Source organism: Marmota marmota, unplaced genomic scaffold (assembly GCF_001458135.2).
Source record: "Marmota marmota marmota unplaced genomic scaffold, marMar, whole genome shotgun sequence".
NCBI classification, from domain to species: domain Eukaryota; kingdom Metazoa; phylum Chordata; class Mammalia; order Rodentia; family Sciuridae; genus Marmota; species Marmota marmota.
This window is the reverse complement of record NW_025999891.1, coordinates 722,794-736,086: the sequence shown is the minus strand read 5'-3', so window position 1 is coordinate 736,086 and position 13,293 is coordinate 722,794. Positions and strand designations below refer to the sequence as shown.

Sequence of the window (13,293 nt, the reverse complement as noted above, 5' to 3'; positions counted from 1 at the left end):
AAAAAAAAAAAAAAAGATCAAGAACAAGTTGGGTATGGTGCATGTATGTAATTCTAACTGTTTGGGAGACTGAGGCAGGAGGTTGCAAGTTAAAGAACCTGGGCAACATAGTAAGATCTTGTCTCCAAATAAAAATAAAAAGGACTGGACTAGCTCAGTGGCAAGAGTGCTTGCCTAGCATTTTTGAGGCCCTGTGAAAAAAAATGAGAAGACCAAGAGCAAATAGTGGAAATGTTAAAAAAAAAAAAAATCCATCTTTATATAATTGCAGTTTGACCATGAATCTATTCAGATCATTACTATTACTTCCAACCTAGTCTAGGCCTCTGTCAGCTACCACCAGCCCCCCTTTCTTTTTTCCTGTTGATACTGGGGACACAGCAACACTCACATAACCACAGAGCCACATCCCTAGCCCTTTCTTTTAGTTTTTATTTTGAGACAGGGTCTTGCTAAGTTGTTTAGGGTCTTGCTAAGTTGCTGAGGCTGGCCTCAAACTTGTGATCCTCCTGCCTCAGCCTCCTGAGTCAGCCCTCCTCTTTAATATATCCTGTGCCTTAATCTCCAGAACATTTACCATGAAACACTAATTTCAGAACATTCCTCCCTGTGTAAGAATTTCAGTGATTTCTGCATTGTCATAATTTCTTTAGCTATCCACTTTAGAATGCACCATTACTTTATAGTTTAAAAGCAAACAAAACCAGTCCTACCTGTAATCTCAGATACTTAGGAGGCCAGGGAAGAGGATTGCAAATTTGAGGCCAATCTTGGCAACTTAGCAAAACCCTATCTCAAAATAAATGAAAAGGGCACCCTTGAGTTCAATCCCTCGTACCATAACAAACAAACAAAAACCACAGAACAAGGCACACAGAAACAGTTGTCTCCTGTTGTTTGTATGATGCTTGGAAGTGTTTAGTAAGTTTTTTCCCTCATGTTTTAAACCAGTGAGTTTTTTAAATTTTATTTTTTAGTTGTAGATGGACACAATACTTTTATTTTATTCACTTATTTTATTTTTTTTAATATTTATTTTTTAGTTGTAGTTGGACAGTATTTTATTTATTTTATTTTTATGTGGTGTTGAGGATTGAACTCTGGGCCTTGCACATGCTAGGTGAGCACTCTACCACTGAGCCCCAGCCCCAGCCCTTATTAATTTATTTTTATGTGGTGCTGAGCATTGAACCCAATACCTCACACATGCTAGGCAAGCGCTGTACCACTGAGCCACAACCCCAGCCCCCAGTATTTGTTGTTGTTGTTACTTAGTTTTGATGAAAACAAAACAGAATTACAGTACCATTCTATTGTCACTTGAAAATGTAGCATTTGCAGTATGTATATCAACCCCTACCTTCTGTACCCCACCCACTGTCTCCCACCCCCTGGGGATGGAACCCAGGGCCTTATGCATGCTAAATGAGTACTATACTTGCCACTGAGCTACATCTCCAGTCCTAAAAATGTAACCTTTGTAAGTGGAAACTGGAGCATAAAAAAGGTCTTAAATTTTTGAAGTTTTAGTCTGGAGATAGCTTATTGATTTGTGTGGAAGATTTAAAAATTGGTATATTTTCTTTAACATATATTGATTAGTGTTACTCTTTAAAAAGAAAAAGATTACATCAAAATCAGCCCCGAACCTGAACCGGGCGCTGGGGTTGCGTGCCTGTAATCTCAGTGGCTTGGGAGGCTGAGCAAGTTCAAAGCCAGCCTCAGCAATTTAGGGAGGTCCGAAGCAACTCAAGTGAGACCCTATCTCTAAATAAAATACAAAAGGGCTGGGGATGTTGCTCAGTCTCAAACTACTGAGCTTAGGTGATCCTCCTGCTTTAGCCTCTCAAGTAGGTGGGACTACAGGCTTGTGTTATCATGCCTGCTGGAAAAATGCTTTTTGAAGTTCAGCTTGGCTTCTTTTATTTAAAAATATATATATTAGTTGTCAATGAACCATTATTTTATTTATTTATATGTGGTGCTGAGACTGGAACCCAGTTAAGTGCCCCTGGGTTCAATCCCTGGTACAAAAAATTTAAAATAAAATCAGCCCCAAGTAGCTGGACTTTGATATATCTTATCGCCTACATTTCAGAATTTTGGCTTTTTTTTTTTTAATTTTTATTGTTGGTTGTTCAAAACATTACATAGTTCTTGACATATCATATTTCACACTTTGATTCAAGTGGGTTATGAAGCGTTTTTTATTTTTAAAAAAGAATGAGAATAAAGTGATAAAGTATATTTTCTGAGAACAGTTTAGTATTTTTAAAGCTTTAAATATATATTTTTTTAGTTGTAGATGGACACAATACCTTTATTTCATTTGTTTATTTATTTATGATGCTGAGGATTGAACCCAGTGCCTCAAACATTCTAGGTAAGCCCTGTACCAACCACTGAGCTACAACCCCAGCCTGAGAATAGTAAATTTTGATCTCAGTTTTACTGTGATGCTTGCAGTAGTCATTTAGAAATACTAGATACCTACTGAATACTAATTATCATGAATTTATTTTAGAGATACAAAGAAAAATATGTCAGAGTTGCAGCTTTGGAGGAAAGTTGTTGCAGAGACAACATCACAGCAGATAATTACAGTGTAGTGTGAGAAGTGTTAAGTATGTGTATGTACAAAGTACTATGAAATCACAGAAGAGGGAGTTGCTCTATTTGCTTAATTTTTTTTTTGTCAAAACTGTGTTGAAATGGTAAATAAAACCCTTAAGTTCTGCTTTATGTTAGTGGCTGAGAATTTATCTAATACTGTTGAAATAGGATTAATAAGTATTAGATTGAATGTATGGGATTGTCATTGTTGGCAGTTTTCTAGGATTTAACCCTAGTAGTATTTATTTAAAGCTTTGAATATTGGATAATTAGGCTATTTATTTTACTTTATTTTTTGAAATAGGGTCTTGCTGTGTTGCCCCAGCTAATCTCAAACTACTGAGCTTAGGCGATCCTCCTGCTTTAGCCTCCCAAAAAGGTGGGACTATAGGCTTGTGTTACCATGTGTGCTGCAAAAGTGTGTGTGTGTGTGTGTGTATTGTAGTTGCCAATGGAGCATTATTTTATTTATTTATATGTGGTGCTGGACCGGAACCCAGTGCCTCACACATTAGGCAAGTGCTGTAGCATTGAGCCACAACCCTAGCCTTTGGTTCTGTTTTTAAGGTGACGTGTATAAAATAATTTTATTAACTGTAAAGTGCAATGTTATCATAAGCTATTATAATTGTTTGTAACTGTGGAAATAAGTTATTCAATTTGGGGAGTCTTGATTTTGAAGTTTGATTTCTTAAGACATTTATTGAATGCCATTCATGTTGCCTAGCACTACAGATTCAAAATTGAATCCAATGTAGTGTATAGTATGGCCTGTATATAGTTACAATGAATGTGGGAGGTAGCACAGTGCAGAACCAGTGATTTTTACAATGTATCTTAACAGAAGTATATCTCCAAAAAATGTATTCAGAAGCCCAGTGTGTAAATATAAAAATGGAAATCTTGGGGCTGGGGATATGGCAGCAGTGGTAGGATGCTTGCCTGGCATGTGTGAGGCCCTGGGTTTGATTCCCAGTACCAGTCTCTGAAGTCTTAGGTAGGTAATAAGTAGTTTCGCCTAAGATTCAAGTTAATAGGGCTGTTGCTCAGATAAATTACAGGTACATACATTTTCTTTGGATTTTTGAAGGAGGTAAAAAGGAAAGCTGAGAAATCATAATTGGATATTTTTCTACCTTAAGAGTAAAAGATTTTTCCTTGTTAATGGATTATTAGGCAAAACATTTCAGTGTTAAAAGCTAAGAAAATAAATGGGTATTAAAATGGAAGGGAAGCTGGGTGTGTTAGTGCACACCTATAATCCTAGCAGCTCAGGAGGCTGAGACAGGAGGATCGAAAGTTCAAAGCCAGCCTCAGCAATTTAGTGAGGCCCTAAGTAACAAAAAATAAAAAGGGCTGGAGCTGGGACTGGGGCTCAGTGGTTAAGCACCCCTGGGTTCGATCCCTGGCACCAAATATAAATAAAAAGGAGGAGATAGAAAACTACAAGTGGAGTGTGTGTGTGTGTGTGTGTGTGTGTTGTGTTGTGTGTGTGTGTATGTATGTAAAATCCAGTAGCACTTTGTGTGTGTGTGTGTATGTAGCACTTACTATGTAGTAAGTCCTGTCCTAAGCATTTTTCTTATATTTATTTAATCTGCTTGACAGTCCTGTGAAATAGATACTATTATTATTAAAGTAGCTGTATTAGATATGGGTTTGCACACTGTGGCTAGTAAATCAAATCCTGCTTGCCACTTGTTATTATTTCAATTCGGAAAGTTAGCCCAAGCCCTTATCCATGGTAGGAAAGTGCTCTATCTCTGTGCTACATACCCAGCCCAACCAGCTGTTTTTATATGGCCTGCAAGCTAAGAATGGTTTTTATAATTTTTAATGGTTAAAAAGCATAAAAAGGGAAATAATATTTTGTAAAATTCTTTTGGTAAATTAATAATTTTAAAAAATACTTGAAATTTGAATTTCAGTCCATAAAGATTTATGGAACAGACGCAAACCTTTTCCTTTATACATTGTTTATTGTTGTTTTCTTACTACAGAGGCAGAATTGAATAGTTGCTAATAGAAACTGGATAGCCTGCAAAACCTAAGATACTATCTAGGTGTTTGGGGACTTGTTGACTCCTGCTTTAAATATAAATGGGAGAGAACACAAGATAAAAAGCACCAAAGTTAATATAGATGCAAAAAAATGTGTCTTTATTAGGATGACCAAGAAGACTAGATAGTTACAGAACTAATAAGCTAGTTACAGTTTCTTATTAAAGGATTTTTTTGAAGCCTTATAAAGCTCAATTATAAGGAAATATTGCTTATTATTTCCAAAAGTTTGCGTGTCATCTTTTTCTTAATATCATCTGTTCATGGTATATCTGAAGGGTTTTATAAACATTTCTTTGAATTTTAATGACGTTTGTTGTAATTACTATTGAAATTTCAGTACCATGGCCTCCTATTTTGATTTTTTATTTGGGTAACTTCTTTGTGGTGTTGGGAATCATATTTAGGGCCTTGCACTTGCTAGGCAAGTACTCTACCGCTGAACTATGTCCCCAGATAACATTTTCTGACTTTGATGATTTCTCGATTTTCCCTTCTCTGTAATTTTTTTGATTTTGACCCTTTAGTATTAGCTATAAGTGAGATTGCTGACTTTATGGTTCTCTAGTGAGGATATGCATCAAAATCACCTAAAGAAATATTAAAAATTCATATGCCTCTTCAGAAACTCTGAGAATGAAACATAATCATGATTATTTTCAGAAAGTTCCCTAGGTAACTCTGATACACATTCCTAGTTAAAATCCACAGTTTAGCAAAAATCTGATCTGAAGAAACAACATAGGTGGCTTTTACTGTTATTTCCCAGAGGTGTTTTCCAGCCTAAAGAATTATTGCCTAATTTGATGTAACTGGCAGAGATTATCAATATTGGTTTGGTGAATTAGCTCTTTTGATATCACTCAATTAGTAGTTTAATAGAATCCAAGTTAGAAGTTTCATTGTAAGTAGTATAATTTATCTACAATCTCTAAAATCATATTTAAACAACAAATGTCTGCTTTTTTTCTACATTCCCTTCCATTATTTATTTATGGCCATGTACATTTGTATCATACAGAACAATTGGTTTGAGATTTAAAAACATTAGAAAAAAACCGAACACAACAAAATCTAAAATCAGAATTCAGTTTCTTTGGAAACTTCAGATGTTTAAAATGGCTTCATGCTGCTGAAGTCAGAGAAGAATGGGGACACTTCTCCTTTTTTGGGATTATGAAAAGGTAGTCTTTTGAGCATCTGTCCACAAATAAACCTAGCTCTATTATTTGTTGCAGGCTGAGAAGCAGTTTTTTACATTTTGATACCCCTTAAAGGCGTTAATTTGCCTGAAGCAGTACCCAGAGAGCAGAGTTTAAGCAGTATGAAAGTATTCTTTGCAAGACTTGTGACAGGCTAAAACTATATAAATAAAAGGTCCTATATTACACACAGCCAGAGATAATATGCATGTGTGTGTGTGTGTGTGTGTGTGTGTGTGTAGGGAGATTGACTAAACTAGTTGATTTTAAGGAATTGGCTTACTTGGTTATTAAGGCTGGCAAATCTAAAATCTGCAGGTTGGGCTGGAATCTGGAGATCTGGGGAAGAGTTGATATTGCAGCTCAAGTCAAAAGACAATCTTGTTAGAATTTTCTTTTCCTGGGAAGGTTCTCCTCCCCCATAAGACCTTCAACTAATAGAGTAAAGCCCACCTACATTATGAAAGTAGTTGGATTTACTCAAGAGTCAACTGACTTAAATGTTACTCCTATCTAAAAAATATCTACACCAGTGTTTGACCAAATATTTGGGTTACTGTGGCCTAGCCAACAGGACACAATATTAACCATCACATGGAGTACAATAGGAACCATCTCATAATACGCATTCTAATCTTCTAGTATTCTATCATCTAGTGAAATCAAATGGCAAAACTTAAAAATGATCTTATAAGAAAAAATGAACATATAGATATGACTTATACTGTGTTATTTAAATCTACATCTGCTTGACTTCAAAGCCCCAAAACTATTTCTACCTTGTTTCTTCAGAATCATAATCTAAAACTTTGGACCATCTGTTTGCAACATTTGCCTTTATTATCAGAATTATAATAGTGGTAGGAATGATTCTTGGTGAAAAAAGTAGTCTCCTAATCTTTGGTCCAAGGCTAATTGAAAAATGGAAATTTTGGATAAATGACTTAAATCTTGTCAAATGAGATATGGTGGTTAGCTGTAACTAACAGAAACATGGGGAAATGATGAGGCTGTTGAAAGACGTTGACAATCTCCTGTGATTTTTTTTTTTTTTTTTTTTTGGTCTTGTTGGAGATGGAATCCATGGTTTTGCCTATGCTAGGCAGGGAGAGTATTTGGGATTACACATGTACCACCACACCCAGCTCATTCTTTTTTACCAATTTAAAAAGATTGGTTTTGTTTTTCTTTAGTGGATTATGTGTAAAGTCTCTGTAAATATAAAATGGCAAAAATAGAAATATCAGAGGAGTATATTTGTATTATATTTGGTCACATATTAAATTTTCTCTAATATTTTGGAACTATATTATAAACAGTTGATAATCTGCAGGAATAACCCATCTGTATGTGTAAGGCTTTTACCTCTGTATCCTTTCTTTTCTTTTTCTCCTCCTAATGTACTTGTTCCATTGAGTCCCTCTACTGATTAAAACAAAATAAAACTTAAAAAAAATTTTTTTTAGCTGTTGATAGACCTTTATTTTATTTATTCATATGTGGTGCTGAGAATCACATCCAGTGCCTCATACATGCCAGGCAAGTGCGCTAGTGCTGAGCCATAGCCCAGCCCCAAAATAAAACTTTTATTATGGAAAATGTCACACCCATAGACAAAATTAGAAAATAACGTAATAAATTTTCTTAATTCTTAAATATCATGAGATATTTCATCAGTACTCTAATTTCCCCAAATCTTTGTCTATTGGTTTCTTTATTTTATAATTTGTTTGGGTCTAGATATAAATATGGTCTATATATCACGATTTTTAGATGTGTCATTTGTCTATTGTTTTAAAAAATATTTTTAAAGTTCTGGATGGACCTTTATTTTATTTATTTATATGTGGTGCTGAAAATCAACCCAGTGCTTCACACATGCTGAGCAAGTGATTTACCACCGAGCCACAATCCCAGCTCTTCACTTGTCTGCTTTAAATACATAGGGCTGGGCTATGGTATAACTCAGCAGTAAAGTACATGATCCCCAGCACTGAAAAATCCTTTCCATCCCTTTTTCTTTCTTTGGAATTTGAAGAAATTGGGTCATTTGCTTTATAGGGTTTTTCATAGTCTAGCTTTTGCTGATTGTATCCCCATTGTGTCTTTAACATATGTCCACTCTACTTCTTGCAGATTGATAGTTGAAGGCAGATGCTTAATCAGATTCAGATTTGATTTTGTGGCAGTAATATTTCATAGATGGTATACTGTTTTTCTTTCACTGTACCAGTATAAATATAGTTATGTAGGTATAACTATATATATCTAGTTAACAGTGTTGGTTAATTAGCGAGTAAAAATAGTGATATTAAAAATTCATCATTTTTCATTTCTCCCGTGTCCTGTGTCTTTTTCTCTACCATACTAATTCAAAGTCAGCTTACTTTTTTTTTTTTTTTTTTTTTTTTTTTTTTTTNTTTTTTTTTTTTTTTTTTAATAAATAAATATTATTTATTTATTTTAAACTTTCCAGTGTTTTTTAGTTGTAGTTGGACATAATATCTTTATTTATTTACTTTCATGTGGTGCTGAGGATCGAACCCAGTGCCTTGCACATGCTAGGCAAGTGCTCTACCGCTGAGCCACAACCCTAGCCCCATGTGTAACCTTTTTTGTTCTCAGAACCAATTGAAGATTCTTTTAAAAAAAATACATTTATTTATTTATTTTTTACGTGGTTCTGAGGATTGAACCCAGTGCCCCACATTTGCTAGACAAGTGCTCTACCACTGAGCTACAAACCCCAGCCCAATTGAAGATTTTAAATTTTGTTTTTGTTTTGCGGTGCTGGGCAATCATGTACGTTACTGCTGAGTTATACCATAGCCCAGCCCTACTTACAAATTTTTTTTTTCCTCGTGGTACTGGGGATTAAACCTAGGGCTACTTTATTGAACTACATCCCCAGCCCTTTTTATTTTTTTATTTTGAGATAAGATTTCACTGCATTGCTTAGGGCCATTCTAAATTGCTGAGGCTAGCCTTGAACTTGTACTCCTCCTGCCTTAGCCTCCTAAATATCTGGGATTACAGGCGTGTGCCTCCTTACCCAGACAAAAAGTTTTTTGTTTTTGTTTTTTCCTGTCTGCCTGCCTGCCTGCCTGCCTGCCTGCCTTCTTTCCTTCTTCCTATATTTTTGTTTGGTGACACTGGGGATTGGACCCAGGGCGCCAGCTACATCCTAGCCCTAATTGTAGATAAGATCTTAAGTATTGGTGTTGCTGTCCCTGGTTCTAGGCTTGACCCTCTGCTCAACTTGCTCTGCAAATTCTTCCTAGGTCATCTCAGCCATTGCTATGTCTCCATTTACCACATCTAAGTAAAAATTGTCAAACCATTTTATTTTAGGTCAGTTCTCTTCAGAACTGGCTTGTTTGTACACCTTCCTAGTGGAAACTTCAGCTTTTATTTTACTTGGAGGATGATTTCCTTTGGGGGGGGATGTGCTGTGGATTGAACCCAGGGATGCTTTACCACTGAGCCATATCCCCAGCCTTTTTATTTATTTAATTTAATTTATTTTTTTTGAGAGAGAGAGAGAATTTTAATATTTATTTTTTAGTTTTCGGCGGATACAACATCTTTGTTTGTGGTGCTGAGGATCGAACCCGGGCCGCACGCATGCCTGGCAAGTGCACTACCGCTTGAGCCACATCCCCAGCCCCCTTTTTATTTTTTATTTTGAGTCAGGGTCTCACCACGTTGCTCAGGACTTGGCTGCTCTTGAACTTGGGTTTCTCCTGACTCAGCCACCCAGTGTCACTGGGATTACAGCTTGTGCCACCACACCTAGTCCTACTGGTTTAAAGTGCCCCTGGTGACTGAATTTTATATATGCCAGAAGCCTGCTTAAATAAAACCATCTCAGATACATTTTCTAAATCCAGTGGAAATACCCTCTGTTTTTGTATAACAAGACAATCTTTTTTTATCCCCCGCCCCCAACTGGGGATTAGAACAAGGTCCTTGCATATGCTGGGCTAGTACTCCACTACTTAGCTACACCCTCTCACCCCTTTTTATTGTTTAATTTTGAGACAGTGTCTTGCTAAGTTGCCCACCCATACTGGCCTCACACTTGCTGTTTTCCTGCCTCAGCCTTCCATGTAGCTGGAATTATTAAATGCCACTGTGCCCAGTATTTTTGTTTGTTTGTTTGTTTGTTTATTATTGGGGATTGAACCCTGGGACACTTTACTGCTGAACCAAATCCCCAGCCCTTTTTATTTCTTTGACTTTGAGACAGGGTCTTACTAAGTTGCCTAGGGCCTTGAACTTGGGGTCCTCCTGCCTCAGCTTTCTGAGTTTCTTGAATTATAGGCTTGCACTCTTGGGCCCAGGTTTTTTTTTTGTTTTTTTTTTTGGTACAGTCTTGTACTCCTGGGCTCTAGAAAACCTGCCTTACTTCTCAGTAGCCACGAGTAGAAGCACCCCTGTTCTGAAGAATGATTATTTATAAAAGAATATAATTTCTTGATTTTTCTCACAAATTTACCTTAATTTAGTTGATTACTACTTTTTAGATACAGTATGGAAACTGACTTTATGGTATTATAAGTGTATCAAATAAGGACTCTTGAAATGTTAAGTAATATTATCCAAAAGCTAGATTAGAGGGAAGTGCTATGTAAGCTTGAGAATCTAGGGTAGTTCTTTCCTTCTTTCTTTCTTTCTTTCCTTTTTTTTTTTTTTTTAAAAAAAAAACACATGCCTCTGAGGGACACAAAATAAAATGAATTAAATTTGTCTTTTGATTTAAATTGCATTGGTTAAGAGAGCATAAGATTGCTAAGCAGTTTATTTCCGTTATAAATACCAGCCAATCTTATGCTGTTATTGGTGGCTAATTGTTAATCCTGAAGATCACTTCAGTTATGGCTGGCATAATTTGATTTCTGTACAGTTTATGAAATCTTTATCTCCAGGTTTAAAAGTATATATATTTTTAGTTATTGATGGACCTTTATTTTATTCATTTACATGGGGTGCTGAGAATTGAACCCAGTGCCTCACGCATACTCGGCAAACGCTCTACCACTGAGCCACAAACCCAGCCCTCTTTTGCTTTTTATATTACCTTTTTTGTAAATTACAGATTTTGTCTTTAAGGTAAAATTATAATCTTATAGAGTAGGTTTTATTTTTTATTTTTATTTTTTGTGGTTCTGAGGATGAAACCTTGGGCCTCACACATACTAGGCAAGTTCTCTACCACTGAGCTTCTCTATAGACCGTTTTTTGTTAATATTTGAAATTAAGTATATTTGGCAGTTGACAAGGATGGGAATAGGTAAATGTAGGCTACATTTTAACATAGATTAAGCAGTTTGTATCATTAAGTAACTATTGAAGGTAATATAAAATACTACATATTTTCGCATATATTTTTGTTTTAGGTTGAAAAATCTAAAATTCATTAACATCCATAAGACACTAATTTAAAAAAACTATAAGTAAATAGCAGAAAGATTAATAAAGGGAAGGGATTGGGGGGAGGGGAGGAAAAGAGAAATTACTGGGGACTGAATGAGAATATAGTCCATGCTTTTACAATATATCAAAATGAATCCTATTGTTACGTATAACTAAAAATAACCAATAAAAAACACAGTAAACCTCATCTTTGAAAATGTGTACTGCAATTAGTAATTTAGAAATAATTTGAATTTTAAGTGAAAAATAATGTTATTTTTTCTTTTTCTTTTTCTCCTTAGGTGGAATGAACCTTACTTGTTGAATATCTCCTGGTTACTGGTTGGATTCACTTATAAAAGAATCATTTTCCTCTGTGTGGAAGCCACTTAGTGGCATAGTTAATTATAAACCCAGGGATTACAAAGCCTTTTGATTTCCTGAAGGAGGGACATACCACTATATCAAATAAGCTTGACATTAACAGCCAAAATGGTGCTGTCCCAGAGACAACGAGATGAACTGTAAGTTTCTTTCTTTCTTTTTTTTTTTGGTGATGTTAAGAAAAAAAATTCTCTTTCATAAGAGACAGAGTAGTAAATTAAAATACAGATTTGGGAGGTTTAAGATTAAAACTTTTTTTTTAAACCAGTGTGTACCTATTGGTTTGGCAGTGTGGTTTGATCTTACACCTGGGTCTTCCTTTAACATAGCATTATTTACTCATGTGATTTTTTTTAATGTTTAAGTTTAAAGCAAAATAAATAAGCAAGTTAGTTGATAAGTCTTATCCTAAACTCCGCCCCCCCCCTTTTTTTTGGGAATAGTACTGGGGATTGAACTCAGAGATAAACTTGTCTTTTAAATAAATTATGTTTGCAGGAAGATAAATGCTTCATATCTCTAATTTTTTTCCCCCTTAAATCCATGTCTTAGAAAAATAAAAGAGAAATTACTCCCACCTTGACCATGGTCTTATATACTATATCCTCAGCCTTTTTTATTTTTTATTTTCAGACAGGGTCTGGTTAAATTGCTGAGACAGCTGGCCTTGAATTTGTAATCCTTCTGTTTCATCTTCTTGAGTTGCCGGAATTGCTAGGATTTTAGTTATATGCCACAAAGCCTAGCACCATGTTTTGTTATTGACAGTGCCTTTCCTTTGCTTTGTTGTGTTTTTTTATCTTTTATCATTCAAAGGCTATTAGGATTTGGACTTTGTGAGGTAGCAAATATGATAGTAAATGCAAATGCATTAATGAGACAGGTGTGAAGTAGTTTAACCACTGTTATTTAGGACATTCCATACTTTTTAGTATTTTATAGCATTCCATATTTCTAGGTGAAGAGTATGGGGAGAAAATTTAGATTTTTTAAAAAAATTTTTATGTGGTACCAAGGATCAAACCCAGTATCTCATACATGGAAGGCAAGTACTCTACCACTGATCTACAATACCAGCCTTATTTGGAAATATTTTTAAATTTATAAAAAAGTTACAAAATTATTACAGAGATTGTTTATTATGTTTTATCTATTTCCTATTGTTAACATTTCATACCATTTACTTCACATGTTTACTTCATAAGGGTGTGTGTAAAGTATGCTACACAATAGTTTTTTCCCTTAAATGTTTGAGATTAAGTTACTTATGCAAATATCTCCAGATACTTCATTATTCAGTCCCTAAAATTAAGGTTTTCTTCTATAAAACCACAATACATTTAGTGTTTTCAGTAAATTTAATGTTGACAAATTTTTTCAGTTAATCTATTTTTTTATTCCAATTTTGTCAATTGATCCCATAACATACCCACCTTCCTCCATTAATTTTATTTTACTTTACAACAGTGTTCCTCTAAATTGTTCTGGCTTTATTTTCTGCTTATATCTGTGTAGATACATCTATGTACACGTATAGATAAATACCTATACCAATCTAAGAAACTATAGATAATACTATCCTTTGGCATTATAAGTTACACTGGAGATGTTTTAGGCT

The 13,293-nt window shown here is 35.0% G+C and overlaps 1 protein-coding gene across 1 annotated transcript in view; it reads left to right on the top strand.

Moving 5' to 3' along the window:
• The first annotated feature begins 11,593 nt into the window (after nucleotides 1-11,593).
• Pafah1b1 (platelet activating factor acetylhydrolase 1b regulatory subunit 1) overlaps nucleotides 11,594-13,293 on the top strand; it is a 37,411-nt gene continuing 35,711 nt past the window's right edge. The window contains exon 1 of the mRNA XM_015500981.2: nucleotides 11,594-11,815. Within this exon, the coding sequence (XP_015356467.1) occupies nucleotides 11,784-11,815 (32 nt within the window). The 5' untranslated portion in view covers nucleotides 11,594-11,783. The remainder of the gene's footprint in view (nucleotides 11,816-13,293) is intronic.